Genomic DNA, 27872 nt, shown 5'->3' on the forward strand with positions numbered 1-27872 from the left:
TTAGAATGCTAGACCCAATTGTTCAGAACAAATGAGCCCTGCAAACCCTTCTCTTAAGCTGCCCAAATTTCTATGAAATTTGGAATTTAATAACAAGGGATCTCAATCCTTACGGATTAACCAAAGGGTCAATTCCATTTGGAACCAAACCTATGTAATTTTGCCACCCCTACACTGTCGCATGATCATTCGTCCAATCTTCATGAAAATTTTGCTACGACGTTGATTCTTAACTTGGGAACAAGTCTAGGTCACATTCTAAGAATGACTTGGATATAACACAGCAACAAAGCTCCGCCCATGCAGGCACAAATTGCTGGTAACAATCTGATACACTGCCCATTCTTTCCCTCTTATTAAGCTCAATTACCAAAAAAAAAAAAAAAACTGAACTATACAAGAGGAAGTTACCAAGACATGGAAAGAGCCTCATGGTAACATGCGATATGAATAGATACAAAATACGGAAACCATACAGAAACAAAAAACCAGTAATAATTACTAGAAGACAACCATGGCAATGATAAAGGGGATGAGTAAATAGCGGGGCCACACCTACTAGTTGTTGAGCCGCAGTGGGACCATGTGTGCTGCTTGAAGGAGAGTGCACGGTGCCAGAAGATGGCGGCCAGGGCTGGAAGGTGGAGAGGCGGTGCTGCTGCCAGTGACGTTAATGGCTAGTTTTTGACCTACGTTGTAGTGGTAGTTGTAGGTGCTTGTGAAGTAATGCTCACCGATCATCTTGAGGGTGATAGCCCAGCAGGACTCACGCTGCTGACTGACAAGAAGAGAAGGACTCGTCTATCTCACCAATGGCAATGATGTGAGTGCTTGGAAATAACATACGCAAGAAGGGAACCAAAGATGACGATATGAGCTTGGGCTTGATTTTCTCGACTGCTATCTTGATCATAGAAGGGGTTGGTACCCCAAACCACTGAAGGTACCATGAAAGAAGTATTGAACCTTTCTCTCCCTGCGATCCACCGATGGGCCACCTTCCAGAGTTCAAATAATTACAGAAATCGTCCTTCAATGCTGGAGAACAATTTAGGAGCTCGTCTACCCGCTTCCTAACAGACCCTATAAATTTAGATTGAACAATGCCACCTCTAGAAGTGATCAATCTTCCACTTAACAGAGCCTCAGCGTAGGTCAGTGCAAGCTGTAAGCAGAAACAGGCAGTGAAAAATTATTCTCCTGATAATTCGTGAATAAAACCAAAGGCAGCACTGGCACAATTAATAGTATATGCATACATTTCCATAACTTGCTATATAATTATTATTTTCAATGGAGTAATTGGGTTTTATCCATCCAATCTGATTACGATCAAATATTAAGAGATTGATTTAAATTTGCATTGTCAAAACTGGTTCGATATGAAAATAAAATCTTAGCCGGGTCCAATTCAGATCGGATCCTCCCAACCACCAGTCCAATTTTGGTTGCTTATCAACTTAATGCAGAAATCTAGTTGTTTCAGCACATACCCAGACAAATTTTTGCAATATCTTGATTTTCAGAATACATTTACTTGGTACAATTAGCAGAACAAACTGCAAGAACTTGGGAAACTTACCTTTAGACTAGAGATAAACAGTGAGTCAACAAAAACAACAGTACCATTGGTAACTTGATCAGTCATAGATGCAATTGTCGTGTATAATGACAAATAGACCTGCACAATATCACGGCAGAAAGAAAAGAGAAGTTTCCATAAGGTAGGAAATGCAATCTGGCAAGCATTCAATAAAATGATGCAAGCATAAACGAGTTACATTTGTTCCATCAAAGAAAAACTAAGGGTCCACGTTTGACAAACGAGTTTTGGAAAATTGATTTGGTGGGGGCGACGTTTGACACATGAGTTGTATGTGGGGTTCACAGAAGGCATTTTGACTCAAATAATCACAAGATAACAACATATTTATGCTACCACTATCAGGCGAACTAACTTGGTTATTCAGGTTAAACTGTAGAAGGCACAGAAATTAGCTCGTCTTCGCCAAATTTTATAGTTACCTGTAGAAGAGCTGGTCTGTCCTTGCTCACGCACTCAAATAATACTTGCAAGCAAAATTCCTGGAAATCAACATCGGTTCTGCAAAGATTTTCAATGAGCAGAATAAAGGAAAAAAGAAATGAATCCTCTGCTCAAGGTGAGAAAAAGAAAAGATAGCAGCATTGTATGTACTTCAGTTAGCACTATTCTTATAACTCGACATGTTCAATTAGAAGGTTGATTTATTCTATGATTCTACAGCAAGTGCAGATTTTAGTAATCGATAACCAAGTTAAGCATTGCATACATGAAATCCTTTCGTACCAATCCACTCTATGATGTACTGCACGTTTGTTCCAAACTTCTATTCACAACTTTCAGAAATTTCTACATACCAAAAGCATATTTCATGTGCACGTATATATGTATTAAGCTACATTTGTGTTAGTCAAATCAAGAATAATAATCGAACTGGGGGAGCTTGCCAGGAAGGCTTGGTTCCATTTGTTTTGCAACTTCCAGCAATTGTCAGTTATTCTACACATTGTTGGACACTAGTATCAATCTGCACTATAGGTATGGTATTGAAAAATATTCTCAATATATTATATTCGGGGCTTATCTTTAAATCCAATAAGTTACTAGTCTTGAATAATCCTCTCATTCATAGCCAATTAAAATGGAACCCCAAATGTTTTCACTGTGAAAAATAGTTACCAATAAGTTGTCGCATTAAATATTCTTAGAAGAAGGCAATGCTCAAACATGCTGGTAATGAAACAAAATTCCTTGCCTTGAATTCCTGAACTTTGAAGGCAGTTTTAACATTTAAATGGTGTACTGTTCGTGATCATGTTATATGTAAATATAATACAAGGAGAAAACAAATATACAAGCAACCTAACTCAAGAAGCATCTAATGTATAGCAGGATCAAGAATATTAAAAAACAAGAACATGAGTGAATTCACATAAGACCAACATTAGAGGGTTTTTAAATCCGAGAAATCAAAAACAACAAGGCCACTTAAACAAGGGGTGAATACAAATATACTTGCCTGCTATTCCAGGAAGGGTCGCAGCAGAGTTGTGCAAAAGCTATTAAGCTAGGATCAGAGGAGAAGGTACTGACCAACTGATCAACTGTTACAGAACTAGGCCCATTGCAATGGACAGTACTTGGATCACATGCTGTAGAGCTTGTCAAGCCAAATACCTGAATAAAAGATAACTTGATACACACTGAATGATCTTAGATAAACCAGTAAATTGTCTATATGTGGTAAATTACCAACCTTGTGCATTGCCCGTGACAGCAGAGACTGACAGCCCACAGGATCATCAACATACGAACAAGCTGCAACCTTTCGTTTGACATACAGAATGCCAGAATTAAATGGGTTATTCTTGTCCCTGAAAGTCCACCAAGGTTTATCTGTTGAAAAATAAAAATTTAATCAATCTGAAGCATCTTAAATACAATGAAATAATCAAAGCAGAGCAGCGATTTATCTGTTAGACATTAACAAGAAAAAAAAAATCCAAGCAGTGGAATCCAACTACCTTCAGGGTAAAGCTCTATTACTTGAGGCCAGTACCGAGGGCCACAAACACGTATTGTCTTCAACTGCAAGCAGCATATCAAATAATCCTTTAGTACCAAAATAACTTTCCCCAGTACGACAAATTTAGCTGAGAAGACTCTATCCAAGGTCAATCAACCATGAGAAATGTGTAAGGGAAAGGAAATCAAAAGGCAAGTCCACGATAAGAAATTATGTATATCCTGCAGAGTTTATTTATGAACATATGGAACTTACAACAGCACGTTCTGGCAGAAGGCAAGGGGTAACCTCACAAAAACTTGTTTCCGCATAATGTTCAGTTTCCCTAGTAGTAACTTCAAGAGGGGCATACACCGGTAGACCAGTGTCAACATCAACTGTCTGGACCCAGCGAGCCTCAGTAGCAAGGACGTACAAGTGACGGAATGCCTGGACATAAACTTCCTTCAGAAAAACAAAGAAAAGTAACAATTGGACAAAGTAGGAAGGGGAGAAGCATGCTTCAAGCCTCCCATCACAGAAATGGTCTGTGTAAACTGGACCGGAACTTACGCCGATTCCCCCATTAACCCAGTTCAACCAGCCGATCCAGTTTTCAGAACACTGCTCATGAGGCCTATTAATATGAAATGAGACTGACTTGAACAGTTCAAAACCAATTTAAAATTTTTACGACGACGTTGTTGCACTTCAAACTATTCCCAGTTTATCTACGAAATTTCTCTACTATATGTTCCTGATCTTTAACTCAATCACAGATAGTCATACCTGAAGGTGGCATCGATTGTCATTTGGTCCAGTAGGCAAGCGTGGATAAAGAGTGATCAGTAAAGAAGCAACGGAACTGTTGCTTGTTGAAAACGTTCGCTTTCCTCCCCCAAGAAATAAGAAACCAATGGCTAAGCTTACCTACGATCACGTGAAGTTTCAACAGAAAGCCAATCAGCACAATTTATCTCTCAACTTAAAATGAAAACACTTAAACATGGTGCTGTTATCGAGCAAGATGCCCACCTGAATGCAAAATCCACCACATATGACAAATGTAACCAGATATACCTTTAGGTCAACAGTGACCCAAACATGTGTCTAATGCATTCCATATTATTTTAAGACTGAAGGGATCTTATAGAAATGGTGAGCATTGCGCCTTACGCTTTTAATAAAATTTCTCTTATCAAAAAAAGAGAAATGTTGAGCATCTTCCTCACATAACGTGAGAAAGGATTTGACCATATTTTCACATCACAAAGCGCTCTGCAAGTAATACAATTGAAGGAAGCAGAAAATTACAAAAAATCCACAGTTATCGTTGCCTCAGTAATTAATGAAAGCAATTCACAAGGCAGTGCAAGCCTTATTAATATCTTAAACACGTGGTTGAAATAAAGGGATACATCTTACTTTCCCTTTGATGAACTGCATAATTCATTGTCCTGGATCAAACAATCATTCAACTTTATCCTTACCATTGTTTTGTAACACATTTCTTGGTTTATGATCTTAAAGTTCAAGGAACACATCCAAAAGCATTTTTTGTATCCATAAGGGCTTGCAAGTTTTTCTCCATGTTCCAGGAGAATCATGAAAAGCCCATAACAAATCCAGTAGTGGGTCTGACATCTCAAAATATGATAAAAACAGTGAAGATGAGCGGTTCTAGAAACAATATGAGATCTGATGAAAACTAAACAAAAACTTACAGCCATCTGAATACCATAATTAGCATGCCCATCAGCAGAGTTTCTACTGCGGAGAAATCTCAATAATCGAAAGGTTTGCAGATGTCCAGAACCAGCCATAATCTGCTCCCTCAGAACATTTGTACCAGGCAATAAGCCACAGTTATCATTTTCAGAACAGAAAACAGCAAAATTTAATAATGATGACGATGATATGATAGTAATAGTAAAATTTAAAATCAAACAGTAATTTCATTTACCACGGAGAGGGAAAGAACAATGAGGTGAAGACATATCTCCAATGTGCCCCTATCAATGTACTGAGACAATCCCTTTGGGAAGGTATTTCCACTTGTAGCAGAAACAGGCTTGATCTATAAACATTAACTATATCACTTATGTCTAAATAGACAGATAAACTTATGTTAAAATTAAGCAGCCTCATGCTTAAGGTCAAACCTCATTAAGGAAATAGATAGCATATTCATAAAGTAACTCCTGTGCATCTCCATTCTTTGTACCAGCATATCTCAGCCCTGAACATGAAGATAATAAACTTGAAAACATAGATAACAAAAACAGATCTAACTTAAACTTCTACTAATTTGCTACAAGAAGATTCAAAAAGAAGCAATAAAAGAAAATAATGGCAACCATAACAGTAAGAATACATCATATAAAAACAATTCGAAAACATGTTTAGGACGCTTCTAAAACATTGATTCTAACTTGTTGACCATGTATTTAACGTGCTAAATCAATCAATCAAATAATTTTTGAATCAATTTAAAGTATGCAAAACATGAACAACATGTTGCTGCAGAATTTTGGAGCAGCACTTTTTTGATGCAATAATTTAATCATGCATTAAACATGCATCCAGCCACTTGGGATGATCCAATCAAGGTCCTAACATGTTATTAGGCATGGCAAAGGACCAAGGACGATCATATTTGAGTGGCAGGGACTGCTGGAAAAAGTTCCAGCAGCAGCACCAAATTTACGCAGTATGCCTGAATGCCAGAAGTTTCAAAAACTTCAATCTAAGCCCTACTTTCTATGAAGCCCCACTCTGATACTAATTGTTGGGCTTCTGTGTATAAAACACAGCAGAAGAATCCCAGGAATTAGCTTCAACAGAGCAAGGTATGGATGTATCCAATACAAAAATTATGCAAGAAGCGTACTTACATATGGTAATTCGGCTACTCCTCGATGTAGAGGGGCTGATTTGATTTTCTCTACCAAACTCACTATGCACCACTAGGGTTAGGGTTTTGAGACCTCTATACCTTCTCTCAAATATCTAAGAGTGGGGGCTATGTAGTTGTGTGTATCTTAATGCCCACATAAGCTCCATATTTATAGGCATATGTGAGTTAGTGGAAGTTGCTAGGGAAAACCCTAGCCACTGGAAGGCCCTAAGTACACCGGAAGTAAGGCGGATCAAACAATCCCTATTTCTTTTTTTTTGGATAGGTAATCAAAGAGCTTTATAAAAAAAAAAAAAAAAAAGCGTAAAGCAGTCCTAAGTACAACGGAAGTATACACAAGGACACGAATAAAAAAAAAAACCACATAGCAACCCAAGACACACAAAACAAACCCCACCAAAAAGGCCTATAACATGAAGGCCTCCAGGCGAGAAATGATATTTTTACAAAAACTAAGGACTGACTCATGACAAAAGTTACATTTCATCTAAAAAAGGGAATAACCACTTACCAAGAGAAATACATGCTCCAGTCACAATATTAACATAAGCCTGGACAAATGCTTCCATTTCCATATCATCGATATCAATGGCATCAACTCCGAGGCCTTTGACACCATTTTCGACAATTTCAGGAATCTGGGACTGAATCCAATCTTTGGAAGGATGAATCCTACAAGAAAACACCTTATCATCTTAGATCTAAAGAACAGCAAAAATGGTCACAAGTTCAGTTGTTGAAATAGTTCACAAGACTAGCTCTACCTGCTCCACATTATCAGATTCCGAGCAATGACACGGAGCATTATGAAGTCAGGCCTCACATATTGCAAGTCAAACCGAGTATGAGGTATAGAAAGCTTTGACACAATTTCCTCTGATTCAGTCTGTTATAAACATGGGGCAAACTGAGAAAATCTTGATAAAGGACAATGAAAATGTGAGGCATTTACTTATCAAAAAAAGAAAAATAAAATGTGAGCCATTTTGTACTTATGAATGGTCTAGAACTGATGAACTTGTTATTAAAAGTTCATACAAATCAACTCAGTAGCTCCTTCATGGAAAAGTCACCTTTAAAAACATTAAAGCAAGAGCAATTGTAGCTCCAGGTGCGGTGACATCAATATTGACTGCTGTTGCATCCATCATCTACAAGATAACAAGAGGATAAAAAGAAATGTGAATATCACTTGCTCAAAAAGAAGGAAATCCACAAATGTTTTTGACACATGGTTTAAACTATGGAAAGAGTGAACACGCGAAGCTATTTAAATCACACTACCTTCGCAGCACCACGACTCTGTTCCTCTGTTGATAGAGTCAAGAAAAGGGACCGCTCCTGATGAAGAATAAAACCAAAAAGAAAATTAATAATTCAAATTACAAGTAACATACATCAAATAGACTAAAGAGCATTTAGATTTCAGCACTATAAATTCAATAATACCAATCCAGATTATCTGTGAGGAATAATGAATAAAACATAAATTTAACAGCATACATTACAAATTTCTTTGCCACCGATGTAGTGGAACAATCGATCAACTATTGCGTCCATGCAACCAAGTGCATCTTCACCCCGACCTTCAGTTAACAAAGCACTGTTAGCTAAGACAGATTAACAAAATTCAATTAATAGTAGTGTCTACTACTCATACCCAATAAAACAAGACCCAGCGAAAATCCTGCAGAAACAGCATAACCCTCCCTTTCAAGGACATTATCACCTCCACTTCTACGACCAATTTCACCCTGTAAAAAGAAATGACATTGATATACAAGGCCAACTATACGTCCAATAAAGCTAAATAAAGATACTTATACACTGTTGAAGTAAGGAACCATGGAATACATATATGATATAGATTCCATTTTGAGAGAGTTGAAAAAGCCCTATGTCGTTGAAATATTCTATACATCTATCCTTTCTCAAGGCATACTCATACTCATTTTCGTATATAATGAATAACATAACCCAAAATGTAGAAACAAATAGCACAAAATCCCATATTGGTCCTAGACTATGTGTCCAATTCTAATTTCATAATGATTGTTTCAATGTAGTCCTTAAGGTTTTCAAAAGCAGCCCCATATTACCTTTAACTTGCCTTACTGTCACTATGCAAATGACAATTTTTTTAAAAAACAGCCCCATACTACCCTTAATTTGCCTTACTGTCACTAAGTAAATGACAAAGCTATTTAGCAAACGCTTTTTATACAAGTCTTTATAGTGCTTATATGCCACCTCAAGTTACATGCTGTTCTCACAAAATCAAAACATATAAAAACAAGTAACATCTAAGTTAAGAACCACAATGTTATCTATTATTTTACACTTTTTTTAATATTAAATTCTTGTGTCTTCATATATTTCGATTTTGTGAGACCTGTATGTGGCCTTACATGCCATGTCAGCATTATAAGAGCATGCATGCAAAAGAACATCTGCCAAATTGATAATTATTGTTGTCATATTGAAGATAAGATGAGATAAAGATAACATTGAGACAATCTTAAAATTTCAACGACTAAATTGAAACAATTGATAGTTCAAGAATGAAGTTGGGGTTTAGTACCCAAAAAAAAAAAATCATGAGCAATCCATTAGCATAGCATCGAGACAAAAAAGTACCAATAGAACTTGCATTGCATGCGGGTCCGCCGATCCTTCATGAAGAAGCCCAAGTGACATTAATGCTGCTGACTGGAGCATCAACAAAAGAGTGCAAGGTAAAAATCAATATTGGAGAGTTCACAAGTAACCCTTCAAATCTGATTCTACTAAACAAAGAATCAAATGCATCAGCATCATGCAAAAGCTGCTTGGAAGTTGTAGGTAAACATATTATCAAATATAGAAACAATTTTTTTATATAAGTAATGTCATGTCATAAATAAGGTGGAGAGGGTTGCAACCCTAGTACATAGGGAGTATACAAGAGAACCCCTAAAATCCAACGTTCTATCTTCCCAATAACACCGTCCCCATATATGTTTGGCCTTATAGGATGCCCTCAACAAAAGACCAAGATACTTCAAGGGCAAGGACATAACCCCATAATCCAGAATCCCAGCCAGCCCAACCCATCGAAACCAATTCCGACTTGGCTAAGTTCGTCTTCAAACTAGACACAACTTCAAAACATAAGAATGAGCTCCATAAATTGCAAAGATGATTTGGGCCGGCCACACAAAAAAGAAAGGTATCATCAGCAAACAAAAGATGGAAGATATCAACCCATATCCCTATAGAGATGCCAGCCAACAAGCCCCCACTCACTGCAGCTGAAATCATCCTATCTAACGTCTCCATCACTATAACAAACAGCAAAGGAGACAGAGGGTCCCCTTGCCTCAAGCCACGAGAGCTGCTAAAGAAGCCTCTAGGAGAGTCGTTTACCAAAACCAAGAAACGCACCAAGGAAATACAATAAACTGTCCATGAGCACCACTTCCCCCCAAACCCGCACCTTTTTAGCATGTACAACAGAAAATCCCAATTAACATGATCATAAGCTTTTTCTAAGTCAATTTTAGAATATAAATTAACTTTGGTGCTCTTATGCTCAAAACATATCCATATACAAATCATATGGGGAGAAAACAAGTATTTGCAAAAGATAAACTTAAGAGGCAAATTGAGAGGGTAATCAAAAGACAACAGCTCATGATGCATACCTGCAGAAGGGTTGGAAACTCCAACTCTGGATAGGAAGATGGAGGAGGTTGATCAGGTATATGAATATAAAAAGACTGCCATGGGATAATGCAAAAAGATCAGCTTAAACTATGTGCAACATATATTATGAGTGAGTACAAATCAGGAACAAAAAAAATAAATCTAGAACAAATAAACTATAGAAATTATAAATCCATGTCTACAATTTGCACTGAAATAATTCAACTGGATATCTACAAGTAAACTTGATGTCAAGTTTGCTGGCTGCTCAAAACACAAAAGCCCTATAATTACATGCTTGGACTGTTTAAAACTCCTATCATCAATTTGGAGCTGCTCATTCACAACAAATATGGTGTACTTAACGAAAAGATAAGAAAAATGGGCATTGAGAAAATGTGACAAACAATAATCCACCGCATAGAAGCAAAACAACTTGAACTTATCAATCAATATACAAAATATAACATACAATAAAATGGAAGTTTTCCATCATAAAAATAGGGAAAAATAGTTTTGATGCAAAAATGTGAAGTTGAAAAGGTAAGCAACAAAGACAGATTTCTGAGGCAAAGAGAACGAAAACCATCAAGTTGCTTTTGCTAAAAAAGAGATCAGTATAGAAGGAAAGGTGAAGATCAAAAGATTATATGTTTTTACCTTTGTTATTGCTTGTTGCATTGTCCCCCTATAAGAAGCTGCCAGGCCAAGCATTAATCCTGCAGTTGTGCTTTCATGTTCCTAAAAAAGCAGTGTGTCAAGAAAGCAAAATGAGACTCTGATTGTAGAAAGAATAAAAGAGAATAGAAAAAGATGAAGAAGGAGAAAATGGAAAGGAAGGCATTAAACAAAAGACACGAATGTCTTTTATACAAAACACCTGTGTACAAACTTAACAAAAATCCATTTAAGTCCATCAAACCATTGTGGCAAAGCAAAATTAGCAATAAAACAACCAAGGAATAATACTTAGCTTTATAAATGTTTCACTACAAGTAAAGTCTAATGAATTGTACCACGCTGCTTGTGGAGCAAATAAATGACATTAAATGGAGACTAGTTGTAGCACCCAGCGTAAGAAAAATACAAAAAGAATATAGAAATTAGAGTTTGAAGATAAAATAATAGAGATAAATATATATATTTTGGTGTAAATGAATGGAGCACAGTGAGGCTCATAGGCTTTTAATTGACAAAACGTTAAGGTTTTGGAGTTTAAAAGTTTAAAAGATTTTGAATTTGTGATGTCGCGTTCAAACAAGATTTCACTGCATTCGAACGCAAAGGAATGTCCATGTTCATGTGATGAGTTTTGAAAATAATCTTTCATACTTGAAAGATTACTTTTCCATTTTAGTTGCAAAGGACTTCTTATTAGTTATGAGAAAAAAGAAGTGCACACTCATACCTACTCATTGGTTTCACACCACTGCCTTATCAAGCATAAATGTTAGTGAATTCAGCTTGACATACATAGCTAACCCATTTCCTACAAACTCAACTTTCTGGATAGGCGACCATTGAAGTATCAGAGCCTATTCTATCTATAGATGTTTCTGGTGATTCCTTCTGCTCTACACATTAAGGCTCACAATCTGTTTATAATTGTTGCAAGTCTATATGCGAAGGGAAGTGTTAGTGTGTGTTAAGCTTGATACACATTGTTGATGTGATCTACTATCAACTTAAAACTTTTTGGACAGTCAAACAAGAGTAGGTTTTAAAACCGGCTTCAGATATACTCAACAGAATAGATTATAACAAATCAAGTAGGATTTCAACTACCAATAGATCACCAAAGGTAACTTTAATTTACTCCATTAAAATACTGATGCACTACATCTAATTTCCCCATACACTACATTTCTTTAAAATCACCAACACTTAAGCGAAAAATATACTTGAATGACCCAAAAGATCCTTAGAGAAGCAGCACAAATATGACTCAATCTCAGATTTATGAATACTAATTTAAGCAAAAAAATTAAACCCTGAAACAGAGCGACACATCACATTAATAGTAGAAAATTAACCTTTGGAAAAGAAGACTCAAGGAATAAGAGGCACTAAAACTAAAGATGATAAGTGACAAAGATCATGGTAACTCCACCTGATTATAATACTGGTATATGTCAGTAATATTCAAAACGCGCAAGTATCCATGTAATCCTAATGCAAGAAGAAGGCCAGCATGAATAGCATTTGGTTCCTCAGGTCTATTATATATTATCCAAGTTCTTGACATTTTACCCTGCAAATGAAAGGTCGATATACATCACCTAAAATTAAAGATATACTATATATAGGTAAAAATACAGATATAATGCAAGAAAAACAAAAAACTTGCTTTCACTATATGGAAGAAAAACAAGTGGATGGGATCCAAATGAATAGAAACAACGAACTTGCTTTCACCATATCTATATAGACTGCATTAGAAATACCAAGAATTTAATTCACAATAGAGAAAATCTATTTAACTCTTTAAAAAATAAAGATAAACCTGAAGGGGGGCCAGTCTTAGTCCAGCTGCAACAGCATTGTGAAAGTCAGGCCAAGACTTAATTTCTTGTACATTCCGTAAGTTTGGATCTAGATTAACCTACAAAGGGACCAAATAAAAATGTGTAAGTGATATGTGAAGGTAAAAACATTTGAAAATGAAAACGAGGAAAATATGGAAAAGTCAAAAGTCAAAATAACAAAATATGGCAATGAATGGAGAATAAAAAACAAATTAAAGAAAGGAACCTTTCAAACCGAAATGACTAGGGTGAAAAGACAATTACAATTGAACAATTAAGAAAAACAAAATTACCAAATTCCATATCTCACTGAAAGACCTTTCTATTGTCAGCTTATGATAATAGATGCGGTAATGAATCAGTGAAAACAAACAAGAATTCCAAAGAACATGGTCAAGAATGCAACATATTAACAGAAGAACTTAATATGAACATACAGTTGCATTTTGTTGGGCAGGCAACCGACCTGCTAAAACAAGCTTCGGGACTGCGAAGTCCTACAAAAAATTAAAGACAATCTATCAGGAAAAGATAAGTGTATCTCAAAGAAACACATTCCATGAAAAACCTTTTCCTTATAGGGTGAGAGATTTTTTAATACAAGAGTACCTCTGTTAACAGAGTATATATAGTAGCAACAGTAAACGCCCCACGACCAAAAGGAAGAGCAGTGGTTCTTTGAGCAAGGTTCCATAGCTGAGCCTTTATAAACCAAAAAAGAAAAGGCAACACAATGAAGCAATAGCATTGTGAACTATTATGTCCATTAAGCAGGAGAAGCAAAAAGGATATCAACACCTTCACAAAATACAGAAAATTGACAAGAAACATTATCCAATCCTTATAGCTGTGCATATAAGTCATGTAGATGAAGAAAGAAGCAGATTCAATTACTAAAATGTAAGGTGGATGCTCTTTTTAAATTTTCTGCAACAGCCTGGGAGGGCTTCCCAACTCAATTTGGTTCAATCTGCAAGTTAGTTTGGTTTTGATTCAACAAAGAGCAAATATTTTCTAGACCAAAGTACACAATTGAAAATAACATTTATTATGTGGGCCCCTTGTTATTACAAGTTTATACAAGCACTAAACTTCATTAGCAAAGCCATACAGCCTTGTCTTGCATTCAAGAATAAAAAAGCCAGGAGGATAGCATAATAGTTCTAGAGTCTAGAATCCTGTCTCATAATCTCAAGTTTCATCTTGGGAATATATAAATTCCGTTGCCAGCTGGATAAAGGCAATAAAAGAAGATCCTTTCTCCAAAGATAACAGTCTCTGAACCATATCAGGCCTTGATGGCCTATGCTTTACCACTACAAATTCCTACCATCATACTTATTCAGCTTCACTAAAGACCATGCCATTTCAGACCAAGGAACTGAATTTACGATGGTGGGAGAAAGAGCTACAATATATCATGGAAAAGAATGAATAATTCAACATTCAACTGAGTACAATAAAGCATACCTGTTGGAGGTCCTGATCGGGGGCACTAGGGTTAACAGATGTTTGAATTGCCACAGGTCTAGCAGAGCACAAAAGGCGTCGAACCTAGTTGAAATTAAAGTAGTTATTAAACATGTGTAATAAAACTGAATTTAAAATTATGCTTTTAATAATCATCACCATAACATGTACACTTTAAGGAAAAGCAGGGAACTGAGAATGCAACTAGAGAAAAATTACTGTCAAACAAAATTATAACTATGTAAGAGGTTGCTTGATAGTCATCATGGAAAGATATTCACAATAATGGTAAGAGAAATCAAATAAGATCCTGAAGTTTGAGGGCCTACATAACAGGCTCAACAACACATAAAGACAGCTGAACAAACAATTGCATATCAAAAGCTCGTGTACTCGGAAAAAGAATACTGTAATCCCACAGATTACTACCAAAATATACAACCTATATAGAACAAAAATATGGCAAGAGAAACAGGGATACTATAAACATCCTAGTTGAAAGCGTGTTTTGTCAACATCTTGAACTTCAAAACTATGAGATGGATGATGTGAAGTCCTAGAAAACCCGCAAAAACACATGCCAAACCAAAAGAAGTCAACAGGTCAAACAATGACTGTATCCTCAGAGCTTTCCACTCCCCATATATGGTAAAATTAAAATAAAAACAACATTTTAGTTGGAAAAAGTAAAATCTAGAGGTCCAATCACCTCCATCTATTACTCTCGAGGGTGACCCATCACAAGCCTGCAGACCATGTATACATTGTTACTAAACTTAAGACCATAGAGTATGAATCATTCTATGCATTATGGGGAACATTATGATATATGGTTACAACTGAACACCTCTACAACGTCAAAGCACGAGCAAAACTAGATTACACAACACAAATCTAAGCAGAATGGATCCAAAGAACCAGGTGGGTAGAGTAAAGGACTGCTTGTTGCCTAAGGTGCACTATTTGAACCATTTCATCGTTGATTTGTTTGCAGACTCCATTTTTTTTTTTTTTTAAAGTAATCGAAATATCAATAAAAAGGTAAGTCATTTCCAGGTCCACAGGAAGTATATTGTTTGCAAACTCTGCTCTTAATATGTAAGTACATGAAGAATTGATTAAAAACATGTTAATATAACCAGTTCAACTTAAAGGTCCTAGACTGACCTCATTCAATCGCAGATCACGACCATAACGCAACTGTGTGCTTGAGTTGAAGATATGCTCCATACCATCTGTCATTGACCCATCAACAGAATCTGTTTCCTCAAATTTGGTACTTTCAAGCCCAATTGTATCAGAAACTGTGGAAGGGATTGTAACTGGATGCAAATGTAGCATGTAAGGTGTAGACATGGAGATCAAATTCACATTGGTTTGAGCCCCAAGTTCCCTAGATTTCAACGAGCATGCCAAACAAGACAAAGCCAAATCTTCCCGACCAAGAAGAAGATATGCAGCTGCAGGCCAGTCAGAGGGGGGAGATTCCCGGCACTTATCCAATGCCTGATTAGTGCAGAAACAAAAAAATATGCTGAATATGAGGAAATTAATGATGGTAAAGCCTACATTTTTCCAGATAAAAGAATTTAATAGTAAAATCATCCTATATTGTCCAACACACTTTAGGTGTCAATGGATAGAGGCAATTATCAATAACTTGAGATCAGTATCACGTCTGGCGGTATGCTGTCATAAACATACAATAAACCTACAGGCACCTTCAATTTTCCAACAATCACCTTCCTGACACTGTTTTTAAACAATACCGCAGACAATTTATATTCCAGTTACTATCAATAACTCAAGATCAGCATCACATCTGATGCATTATTGTGGACCAACTTACATGCCGTAGAGGAAGAGATACACCAGAAGGCAGTAAGTCTAGCTGTTGCAGTCCGAATTTTTCCCCAACCATTGCCAAAACTACGAGCTCCTCATTTATACAATGTGATCCCGGGGCAATGTTACAGTAAACTCCTGATGAAAGCTTTCTCCCAATCTGTTTAGCGCCAGATAATAAGCTATAAAAGGAGACTACCTTTCGGGCCCAACTAACAACATAACTTCCATCTTTACAAATTAAAGGTGGAAGATCATCAATATTAGCAGAACTACTTCCATGTCGCAAACAGTTCTCAAGCCATCTGAATAAACTTGGAGCAGATTTCCAGGAAAAGGAGGTCGTGCACATCCCAATTTTCTTGAAAAGACCAGGAAAATCACGAACATAATGATCTAAATAGCTTTCCACACCCAAGAAACTAGCAATATTACACAATAAAACTGCCAGAAGCTCCAAGTCCCTGCAAGAATTAAAGTATTAAAGCATTATTAAAAAAAAAAAGTTGAGAACTAATGTACCACAAGTCATTGCTACAATCCATTCAAGGTAAGAAATCACACGTAAGAGGGCTCAACCCAAAATGCATATAGCAGGCAGTAGAAGTGCAATAACTAATAATTTAAGTACTCTATAGTACCAAGGGGTTGTTTTAGTATGAAGTAAAGCAAACCCTAATGCTTATTGACTTGGCATGTATACTAGACAAGGAACCATGCAAATCCTTTTTCTTTTTTTTTTTAATTTATTTATTTTTATTATTATTATATATATAAGTAATGCAAATCCAAATATTAAAAAGATGCACAGTGTCTACACTACCAAATATAAATGCAACTTAGTTAAAAAGTTATTATTAGTTATTCAGCTCACAAGAAGCATATAACTCACGACCATTCCAAATTCTAACACAAAGAAACAACAAGAATATACATAAGAAAGAAAAGACTAACCTTTTGCGAAGAATGTGCAGTTTCAGATTCTCATAAACTGCATGCAGAGAATCCAAGCATTCCATCAATAACTCAGAATAAAATGAATTTTGCAAACTTCGTTTACCATCTGAATTTGACCCAGGGGAAAATCCCAGAACATCATGTGACATCCCGGAAGAAATTCCACTGATAGAGTTAAGTTTGTAATTCTTGTGAAATTTGCTGCTAATAAGGAACTCCCAAGATGAGTGTGGCACTGATTTGAGAAATTCTTGAGAAACAACACAAGGGCTTTTACACATTTGCATAATAATACTACAAAAAGAATCCCATTCTGAGTTAACACTAGAATCAGCATCTGCTAAATAGGCAGAGTCGCCATCTTTCCAAAGAAGACCAAGAAAATGACCATAGAAACTGGAGCTGAGCCTCTCAGCCATTGCTGTGATGCAGTCATCTGCCAACAGAGATGATGGGCTTCTTCGAAATGCACATCGAAACATCTGGAGAAAGAATAAAAAAAGAATTTTCAAAAGGCTATAGCAACAGCTATCAAAGTAAGTTACTTAAACAGATAGAAACATCGACAGTCTAATACAAATACAAGAACAAACTCAGGCAATCTGATTATCAAGAAAATTTGCAGAGTAGTCAACTAAAGGCAAAAAGCTATATATATATATATATATATAAAACATAATGACAGTTATAAATAAGCATACCTGCCCATTATTTGCTATCACATTGATACGCCCCTCAACAGCATCAGCCAGTCCTATAATCTTTAAGTCATGCCACACAGATGATGTTTCTGGAAAATCCAAATTATGTGAAGCTCGACTTTTACTCAAACCAGAAGGTAACGTGTACCTGCACAGGCATTGCTTCCCTGACTGCAATTATAACATATATGTCAAATTATACACATCTGAGAAAAAGACACATCAAACTTTAGCAACCAACTCTAGCATGTCTCATAAAGGAAAAGAAGAAATACTTTCAGAACAAACTAATATATGATTTAGACAGAACAGGCATTAAGTTGTATAACAAAGAGGAAGAACAGCAATCTCACTTTTTAGTGGATAAAAATTTAGTTTCCTTGAAGATAAATATTTCTGCATATGGCAAGCAAACTCAACTCAGTGGAAAACTTAAGACTAGTCACTTTGGATTGGCCATGTGAATCCTTTTTGCCAATGATCTCTTAGGACATCCATTTGCAGTTGCATATATGATATATGCATTAAAACACTAGAAAGGTCCAGGGAGATAAGCAGTCAAACTTCACTGGGCTTCAGACCTAAATCCTAATTAAGCGATTCTACGACAAGGTAACCACTACAATAATTTTTTAAGACATACAATATTAGTGAAGTACAATTAGATATCATATTAGTCTGAAAGTCAAACCCTCAAAAAGTACTCAAACATTGTTAAACTACCAGTTATCCCAAAAGCTTAAGCTTATAGGAAGAGGTAAATTTAATCACCTAATCATTACTTTAACACTCTCCCTCATGCGTGGGCTCAAACTTCATTTTAATAGGTGAGACCCAACACGTGAAATATTTAATTTAAATGGGGGGTGATTTGATGGAGTCAAGGTTTGATCCAGGCATGGGTGAGGACAAAATTTCTGAAGCTGTAGGATTGGAGGATTTAGGGTCAGACAAGATTTCTTCCAGCTGGGTAGTTGATAATTGCCTCAAATTTTGTCCTAAAATTGGTGTTTCTGATGAGGGGAAAAAGGAGGACTTGGAGGTTTTGTTCAAAGCCATTGAAGCATCTAGAATGCAGTATGATTCTGATTTGGGAGGCTTGTCTACCTATGTTCCTGCACTCAAAGGACTTGATGAGGTTGAGGAAGGTGAGAGGGGCATGTTGGTGGATTATGAAGCTTAACATCGTAGTATGGAATGTGAGAGGGTTGAACGCCCTCAAAAAAAGGTTGCGCAATAGGGGTCTTTTGAAAGAATGGAAAGTTGATATAGCGTGTTTGATTGAGACTAAGATGAAGGATATCTCCCGGGAGGTGATTCATAGTCTTTGGAGAGGTCAACATGTGGGGTGGAAGTATAAAGGTTCTAATGGTTTGTCGGGGGGGATGTTACTAATGTGGGATAGGAGGATAGTGGAGTGTAAGGAGGATTGTGTGGGGCATTTCACATTGGCTTGCTCTTTTCAAAATGTGGAGGATAACTGGGTTTGGGCGTTTGGGGGGGTGTATGGGTCGAATGAGGAAGTGGAGAGAAGGGCTCTTTGGGAAGAGCTGGCCGGCTTGATGAGGGTGTGGGAGGTCCCTTGGTGTCTTGGCGGGGATTTTAATATTGTTCGGTTTCCTAGTGAGCGCTCTAGTGCTTCTTATTATTCTTCGGGCATGATGGATTTCTCGGACTTTATTTCAGAGAACAATTTGGTTGATATTCCGATGATGGGGGGTCAATTTACTTGATCAAATAATCAAGAGAATGAGAGTTGGTCGAGGATTGACCAGTTCTTGCTTTCCTCGGATTGGGAAGATCACTACCCAGCAGTGTCACAAAGAAGACTTCAATGCTTGCTCTCCGATCACTTTCCTCTATTATTGGATTGTGGGAATCCGTGTGGAGGTAAGAAGTGTTTTAAATTTGAAGATATGTGGCTTAAAACAGAGGGTTTTGTTGACAAGGTTGCTTCTTGGTGGGGGTCGTATTCGTTTGAGGGTTTACCTAGTTTTGTGCTTGCTAATAAGTTGAAATCCCTTAAAGTGAATTTGAAAAAGTGGAATGAGGAGGTGTTCGGGGATATTGAGAGGAAGAAGAAAGAGTTGTTGGGAGGCATCCAGGATTTGGATGAGTTGGCAGAATTGAGAGGCTTAGATCAGGAGGAGAAGATTCGGAAGGTGGACATGTTGAAAGAATTGGAAAATACCTTGTTGTGTGAAGAAATTCATTGGCGCCAAAAATCGAGAGCTTTGTGGCTCAAGGAGGGGGATCGGAATACTTGCTTCTTCCACAAGATGGCTAATTCTCATCGAAGGCATAACCGTGTGGAAGTGCTTCGTATCAATGGCGCGTTATCCGGTGATCCAGCTGAGGTAAAAGAGCACATAGTGCAGTATTACCAAAGCCTATACTCGGAACAAAGCACTTGGCGCCCTAAAATGGATAACCAGCCTTTTTTGCCCATTGATGAGGAGGATAATAGGTGGTTAGAAAGAGATTTTGAGGAAAATGAGGTTTGGGAGGTGGTAAAAGGCATGGATGGTGATAAGGCTCCAGGTCCAGATGGCTTTTCCATGGCTTTCTTTCAAGCTTGCTGGGGTGTTATTAAACAAGATGTCATGGCGGTTTTTGCTGAGTTCCATCGTAGGCGTCAACTAGTGAAGAGCTTGAATGCAACTTTTATTTCCTTAATTCCAAAAAAGGCGGATGCGGTGGAGATGAAGGACTTTCAGCCCATTAGCTTGGTGGGAGGGGTGTATAAACTTGTGTCTAAGGTTCTTGCCAATAGGATGAAAACTGTTTTGGGTAAGGTCATCTCCTATTCTCAAAATGCTTTTATTGGGGGTCGACAAATCCTAGATTCCGTTCTCATTGCAAATGAATGTGTGGATAGTCGCATGAAATCAGGGGTGCCAGGTGTTCTTTGTAAACTGGATCTGGAAAAGGCCTATGACCATGTAAATTGGGACTTTGTTTTGTATTTGCTGCATAGGTGCAAGAGGTGGAGGGCTTGGATAGAGTGGTGTATTAAGTCGGTAAGATTCTCCATTCTTGTGAATGGTACTCCAGAAGGTTTCTTCAACAGTTCGAGGGGAATTCGGCAAGGAGATCCTCTCTCTCCGTTATTGTTTGTGCTTGTTATGGAGGCTTTGAGTAAGATGGTGAATGTGACGGTAGACCAAGGCCTTTTGACGGGATTCTCGATGGGGAATAGGGTCTTGTCGGAGTTGATGGTCTCTCACTCTTTATTTGCGGATGATACTTTGATTTTTTGTGAAAATTCTATCGAGCAAATCCGGCATGTACGCCTCATTCTCTTATGCTTTGAAGCTGTGTCGGGATTGAGAGTGAATCTGGGAAAGTCAAAGATTGTGGCCATAGGTGAGGTGGAGAACATTGGGGTTTTAGCCAATATCCTTGGGTGTAGTGTTGTTGAGTTGCCTATGAAGTATTTGGGTCTCCCTCTTGGGGCGCCGTTCAAGGATACGGTTATGTGGAATGAGGTGATCGAGAAGATGGAGCGTCAGATAGCAGGTTGGAAGAGAATGTATCTTTCCAAAGGAGGTTGTCTAACTCTCATTAAGAGCACTTTGGCTAATCTCTCAACTTACTTATTGTCCCTGTTTCCGACTCCTTTAAGTGTAGCTAAAAGGATTGAGAAAGTCCAAAGAGATTTCTTGTGGGGAGGAATGGGAGATGAGCATAAGTTGCATCTTGTAAGTTGGAACCAAGTCTACCGCCCTCTTCGCTATGGTGGTCTTGGAATTCGGAAGTTGTTCCAGTTTAATCAAGCTCTTTTAGGGAAATGGCTTTGGAGATATGCGAATGAGAGCGGGGCTCTTTGGTGTAAGATTATCAAAGCTAAGTATGAAAACTAAGAAGGTGGGTGGTGCACGAAGGAGGTTTCGAGTTCTCATGGTGTGGGTCTATGGAAGCATATTCGCAAAGGGTGGAATTTTTTTTGCCAAAGGTATTTGGTTTGAGGTGGGGGAGGGCTCAAAAATACGTTTCTGGCATGATATTTGGTGTGGGGACAATCCCTTGAAGCAAGCCTTCCCGTCCTTATTTAGTATCGCCAGACACAAAGAAGCTTGGATAAAGGATAATCTTACTTGGAGGAATGGGGTTGTCGAGTGGAATGTCATTTTTGTACGGCCGGTCCAAGATTGGGAGATGGATTTGGTTTCTCCTTTTTTTGCTTGGTTGTATTCTTGCAAGGTTTCCATAGACAGTGCAGATCGTATTTGCTGGTCAGCGTCCATGAAGGGCAAGTTTGAGGTTAAGTCGCTCTACAAGGCCTTGTTCAAGTCTAATCAAGAGGAGTTTCCATGGAAGAGCATCTGGCGTACTAAGGCACCTCAGCGAGTGGCATTTTTCGGATGGACTGCAGCTCTAAGCAAAATTTTAACTCATGATACTCTGCGTAAGAGGAACATAGTGGTAGTGGAATGGTGTTGTATGTGCAAGAAGAATGGAGAGTCAGTCGATCATCTTCTTCTCCATTGTGAGATCGCCAGCGCTCTTTGGCACACGATTTTTAAGCGGTCTGGGTTGTATTGGATCATGCCTTGCCGAGTGAGGGACTTGTTTGATAGTTGGTGGTCGGGTGGTCGGTCTCGAAGCGCGGCTGTGTGGAAGATGATCCCTCTGTGTCTTATGTAGTGTATTTGGAATAAAAGAAATGATAGATGTTTTGAAAATTCCACTAGGACCATAGAGGAATTGACTCATTTTTTCTTCTTTACTCTTTACTCTTGGACAGCCGTTTGGCTAGCTCCTTTAGTGATTAGTTTCTCTGATTTTCTTTTTCATTTCTCTCCCTCTTATGCGCTCTCTATATATACTTCCCGTGTATGTGGATTGAGCCCCTTTGCGCTTTTTATATCATCATTACTTATCAAAAAAAAAGTTCGATCCCAGGACCTTTGTTCTGATACCATGTTAAACTACCAGTTATCCTAAAAGTATAAGTGGTGATTTAACACAAAGGTCCTGGGATCAAACCTTGACTTCGTCAATTCACCCCCATTTAAATTAAATATTCCACGTGTTGAGCGTCACCTATTAAAAGGGAATTTGAGCTCATACGTGAGAGAGTGTTAAAGTAATAGTTAAGTGATTAGATTTACCTCTTCCTATAAGCTTAAGTTGCGTCCCTCTGCGCTCTTTAATGCATCATTACTTATCAAAAAAAAAAAAAAAAAGAGCTTATAGCTCTGATACCATGTTAAATTACCAATTATCCTAAAAGTTTAAGCTTATAGAAAGAGGTAAATCTAATCACTTTACCATTACTTTAACAAACATAAATACAACATATCAGTATAAGAACAACAGTTATACTTGATACTTGGCAATTGCAAGCAAATGTAATCCCAATATCAGTAGTGAAGAACAAACTGTCTCTAGAAATACTCAAACATGACCAATTCCTGTCAAAGACGTGGTACTCAAAGTATGATTTTGAAAAGGATGGCGTGGAAAATGCAAAACACATACTGTCATTGAAATTCAATTAGAGAGAAAAATTAAAAATTAAAAAAAGGTTAACAGAATTGATGTAAGCTATGTTATAATCATATGCATATAGCTTACATAGAGAAGAAGGCTATTTTCTGGAGTCAAAACAATGATGTCTGAGTATGATAGCAGTCCCACTTTAACTCTGAAAAAGGGGCACAAGATAATAAAGCAATTGGTCAAGAGAAAACCCCTAAAAAAAGTATATAAATTCAACTCTACCTTGGGCGCGTTACAATCACAGGCTCAGCTGCAACCGCAGGTATGCTCCAGCTCATGTCAGGTTTTATATCAAACAGAATCTCATTATTTATTTCAACACTTTGTAGCCTTACAGCCAACAATTTTTTTTGCTCTTGGTGAAGAAAACAAATTACAGGAGATGCATCACTATCCGTTGCCAGAAAAACCTGGTAAACATTAGAGAACAGTAAAATTCAAAAGAAAACGGAAGAACCATATATAAATATGAACTTTATCGTCAACTACTCAAAAAGAAAACAGCAATGTAACAAGAACAATTAGATACATATCACAAGCAACCAAACACACATAGTATGCAAAAATATAAAACCAAAGGGGCCCCCTTTTAGGAGAATGTTCCCAATCCCAGGTGAGCAAAGCATCTTAAAAGAAATAAGAATTGAAGAAACAAAGAGAAAAACAACAATCCAAAATTGAAAAGGATGGCCAGGGTAATTATGATCTTAAGACATGCAAAACCAGGAGGTCCAAAGTCAAGTCCTGCCACAAAAAACTATGAAGTTCAAAAATGTTATTAAACCAGGCATGCACCAATAACCACATCAGTTAAGTCAATTCAATTCTGCGAAGATCCAAACGTTTCTTTAAAGTTGAAATCCAGTTTGCTCATTATTCTTCCATGTCTCTTTTAAATATTTGTTTCACTGAAATGAAAGTCACCCTGAAGATCAATGGGGGGGTAAAAACTTGTGGCTATATTCCTGACTCTATTTAGGAAGAATCAAAGAGGCAAACCCAAGCCAGCAACCGCAATTAGGCAGATCCAATTAAATAGACCCAAGCAGTCATTGCCTCATCGGACCTTAAACCATTATGAACCCCAACACATTATGTGAAGCTCCATGCTCTACTTTTTATCCATTGGTTGATCAAAGATGCCAATGCAGCTTCTCCATTCTAATATAAAGTGCAATCCATTAATGAGAAAAATTCTTTTGAAACCTTTATAGAGCTTCATAATGCTCTAAAGAAGAGAATAAGAGGGATGAAGACAATCATTAATTTACAAAAAGAGATTCCCTGATCAGATTTTCATTCAAAAGACACCAAAGATCAGTAAGTACATTGACACCTTACAAGCAGCTGTCATGGCACCCTTCCCCTGCCATATTCTATGAAAAGAGAACTGTTTTGGTATTACATCAGCAGGAACTACATCAGCTAAACTAGCATTTGCCACTTCAAGGTTAGAATTAACTGCTTCTGCGACCCATACCGAGTGTTGCATCTTTCCTGCATAAGAATGACTGTATCAGAAATGATGCATATTGAAAACGAAGATAAGGGCTTTTGTGTGTGTGTGTGAGAGAGAGAGAGACAGGGAAGGGCCAATTTAAAATTGATTATGACAGATGCATAACAAACCTTTATTGTATGATGCCATCAGAGGAATCTGATCACTAGTCCATATTGTTCTTTCATCAAATTCCTTCATTATGTTCAATTTTCCTCTCTCTTCAATATAAGTCGACTGAAATTTTCATTTAACAAAAATTATTTATAAATAAGAAACAAAGAACAGGAAAAAGAAAAAACTAAGCCTATATTGACAGAAACTAGAGTCCAGGAACGAGTTATGAGCATAGCACGTATCTGAAGCAAACAAAATAAAAAGCTAACAAGAAAAGGCCATCAAGCAAATATGAGTAGTAACAGGGAAAAAAAAAGTATGTACCTGTGGTTCTTCCAGCGGATCCTTCAGCATTAGATGTGAGCACATTGAACTTGTGTCTCCCTTAAAACCATAATCAAATGCACTCAGAGATCCCAATTTATGGGGTGGACTATGCCCAATTTCTCTTCTATGACGGGGTATATCACATGCGCCTAACAAAGTACTTGAAGATGAAAAAGGAATATGTGCTGGTGAATACACTTCAGCTGCCTGCTGAAGTAATAAACCAAATGGAAGAGGCCATATCGACGTGATGGTACGAGGGAGTGGAATAGATACTACCTCACCTATTCAACAAAGTAGGAACTCAGCTTCAACACATAATATGAAATAAATAAGGTTCTTTAAGAAAAAGCTTAAAAGTCACTCCTTACGATTTCCAAGTAAAATAAACTGATAACATTTCCCACTAAAGATTGAGAGATATAGTTTGGTAGAATGATTTTGGCTCCTTTCCAGCATATAAAGGACAAGTGACTTCATAACTTTTTTTTTATAAGTAATTCAATCTAATTAAAAAAAGCACAGTGGGGCACAACTCTAATACATAGGAAGTGCAGATACCGACTCTAATCCTGCCACATCGGCATTAAAAAGAATAAACTTGCAACCCACCATGTGATGGATTTTAACCAATGCACCACATAGATAATCATGAGCCTGATTCTGGATTTATTTTCTCTTCAAAGAGCAACAAAACCAGATATTTTGGGCACACTGGGACTACTAAACAGGAGCCATAAAATAGTCCATCATTACATCCCTAATATTTACTGCCTATTGATAGCACATCAACGAGTTCGCATCTTTTTATTGATGCCGAAGTGGCAAGATCACGAGTAATATTTACAAGACACTTTTTTTCTTTTTGCTGCAGAGAGCCATGTCCTAAGAAACAAAGAAACATCTATTATCAAGCAATTAAATTACCACTCAACCTATCCTGGACTGCTTACCTGACGTGTTGTAGATTGTTAAAGAATCTATTTGTAAGACACAGAGCAGAGCTTCAGCCATATTGCCCAGACGACACCAGCACACCTGGAAATTTTTAATGCCAAAACTGAGAGTTCATTGAAATAGAGCACAATTTTTAACAAATATCATTCTATCTGACAGACATACACAGTGATAGATGTAACAAGAGATGTCAAGTTTTTATAAAATACAATGAAAAATCTCTTATGAACAAAGAGAGAGAATAAATAATGCATTAACGTGTCGAGGACCGGACCTGGAGAGGTCGTTGGAGGAAGTTATTATATCTTTATTCTTCAAAACTTGTATCTGTGGACAGCTGCTTATGTGTCTCCTCTGACGAGTAGTTACAACGATTTCCTTGTTCTTTTTGCTAATTATAGTTAGGTGTTCCCCTTTGTATATTTCATATGTACTTAGGGGCACCTTTACGCTTTTAATAATATTGTCAATTACTTATCAAAAAAAAGTATACATCATAGGTTCACAACAAATTAAAAATGAATAAAAAATGTCTAAAAGAATTTATGTAATAGCATCTGCCTCAAAGCAAGTCAGTCAACATATTTGCTGTAAAAAAATTGCATTCATTTTCTTATAATTAAATCTTTATCAATCGGATGGAGGAAGACTGGCAATCCCGTGTGCTTTGGTGCCATCCCTAGCAGCTCTATGAGAATAGGTACATTAAAATTATAGAGCCCTGCTTTTAACTCTGGAGTAAAGTTTTCCATTAATATAAAGAAAAGCAATTAAAAAACAAAGTAACTATAAAGAGAGCAAGGGTATATCATTTTACAAGAGGTATATTACTCCCAAAGTTCACCACAACGACAAAAGATATAGGTGGTGCCACGTCAGGGGGAGTGAACTTGCATTTAGCATATCTCAAAGATATAAACATCAAATCTATCCACTGCATCAGAAAAAATAAGTACCTTGATGACCGTGGAGGGTAAGGTGAATCTCTTAAACACTCGTGCACCTGTCGTCCATATTATCCTGTTACAAACAAGTGGAGAAAATTACAACAATTTAATCAAATAAAAAAAAAATTAAATAAATAAAAAAGGGGTATGAAACAGGTTGCTCATGAACAAAAATTAACGCACGTGATGATTAAAATTTAAAGAACTAGGAATTGATTTTGATTATTGTTTGGCTGCTGAGAAAATGTAAGGCAAAATTCGAACTGAGCAACGTTCCATATTCAAGGCCCCAGAAAGGGAAAACCTATTTCAGGTGACCACACGAACTACTTTTACTTATCAAATTAAACACTAAGATAAGAAATTCCTCTTCGAATTCTAAACTATTGTTTATGTGCGACTAAATAAAGAATTACCGGTTCCCTCTGATGAAAAGCTCGTGATCGCTACGATCGCTGAACGCGGAGGCTGACGCGTCTGGTTCACCGGCTTCGTCTCTTTCTCGAACGACTTGTGGATCGAAGAGGAAATAGTCGTACTTGTCGATGACATCATCGGCGGGCTTTCCGTCCAGGGCTTCGGCGATTAAGCCGAAGGGCTTGAACTCGCCGAGCAGTGTGAGCTGGCGAACCCCCACCGACATTGTGAGCCGTACCGGTGACAGCGTTGGCTCAGTGAGTGAGAGAAATGGAGCAGATTGGAGTGGAGGACAGTGTGAGAGCTCTCTCCCGCTCTTTTTCAGTGTTTGATGAGTTAACGGGTGGGGAATTGTTGATAGTGGGTTTAAACCCTAGAATTTGCTCTGTTTGGGTGCAAGGATTATCTAACTTTAGCCAAGATTATCCTGGACCTCTTCAGGAATTATGGAACCATT

The 27872-nt window shown here is 37.4% G+C and overlaps 1 protein-coding gene across 1 annotated transcript; it reads right to left on the bottom strand.

Moving 5' to 3' along the window:
* Positions 1-694: 694 nt before the first annotated feature.
* Positions 695-27740, bottom strand: LOC132187528 (anaphase-promoting complex subunit 1). The gene is made up of 37 exons (XM_059601868.1): positions 27415-27740; positions 27008-27071; positions 26048-26132; positions 25092-25378; positions 24782-24887; positions 24489-24649; positions 23375-23562; positions 23228-23297; positions 17648-17818; positions 16944-17428; positions 15994-16453; positions 15312-15650; positions 14145-14228; positions 13284-13376; positions 13112-13171; positions 12653-12751; positions 12260-12400; positions 10810-10890; positions 10149-10223; positions 9103-9174; positions 8126-8219; positions 7969-8051; positions 7750-7806; positions 7539-7616; positions 7230-7351; positions 6977-7137; positions 5711-5787; positions 5512-5625; positions 5273-5374; positions 4338-4478; positions 3825-3998; positions 3568-3631; positions 3300-3439; positions 3063-3220; positions 2026-2104; positions 1583-1681; positions 695-1165 (listed from the first exon to the last, which is right to left on the bottom strand). Exons 1-37 carry the CDS (start codon positions 27639-27641, stop codon positions 767-769), a joined length of 5490 nt encoding a protein of 1829 aa, XP_059457851.1. The 5' UTR covers positions 27642-27740; the 3' UTR covers positions 695-766.
* Between the last annotated feature and the right edge of the window lie 132 nt (positions 27741-27872).

The sequence above is a fragment of the Corylus avellana genome, chromosome ca7 (genome assembly GCF_901000735.1).
Source record: "Corylus avellana chromosome ca7, CavTom2PMs-1.0".
In the NCBI taxonomy this organism is placed as follows: Eukaryota; Viridiplantae; Streptophyta; class Magnoliopsida; order Fagales; family Betulaceae; genus Corylus; species Corylus avellana.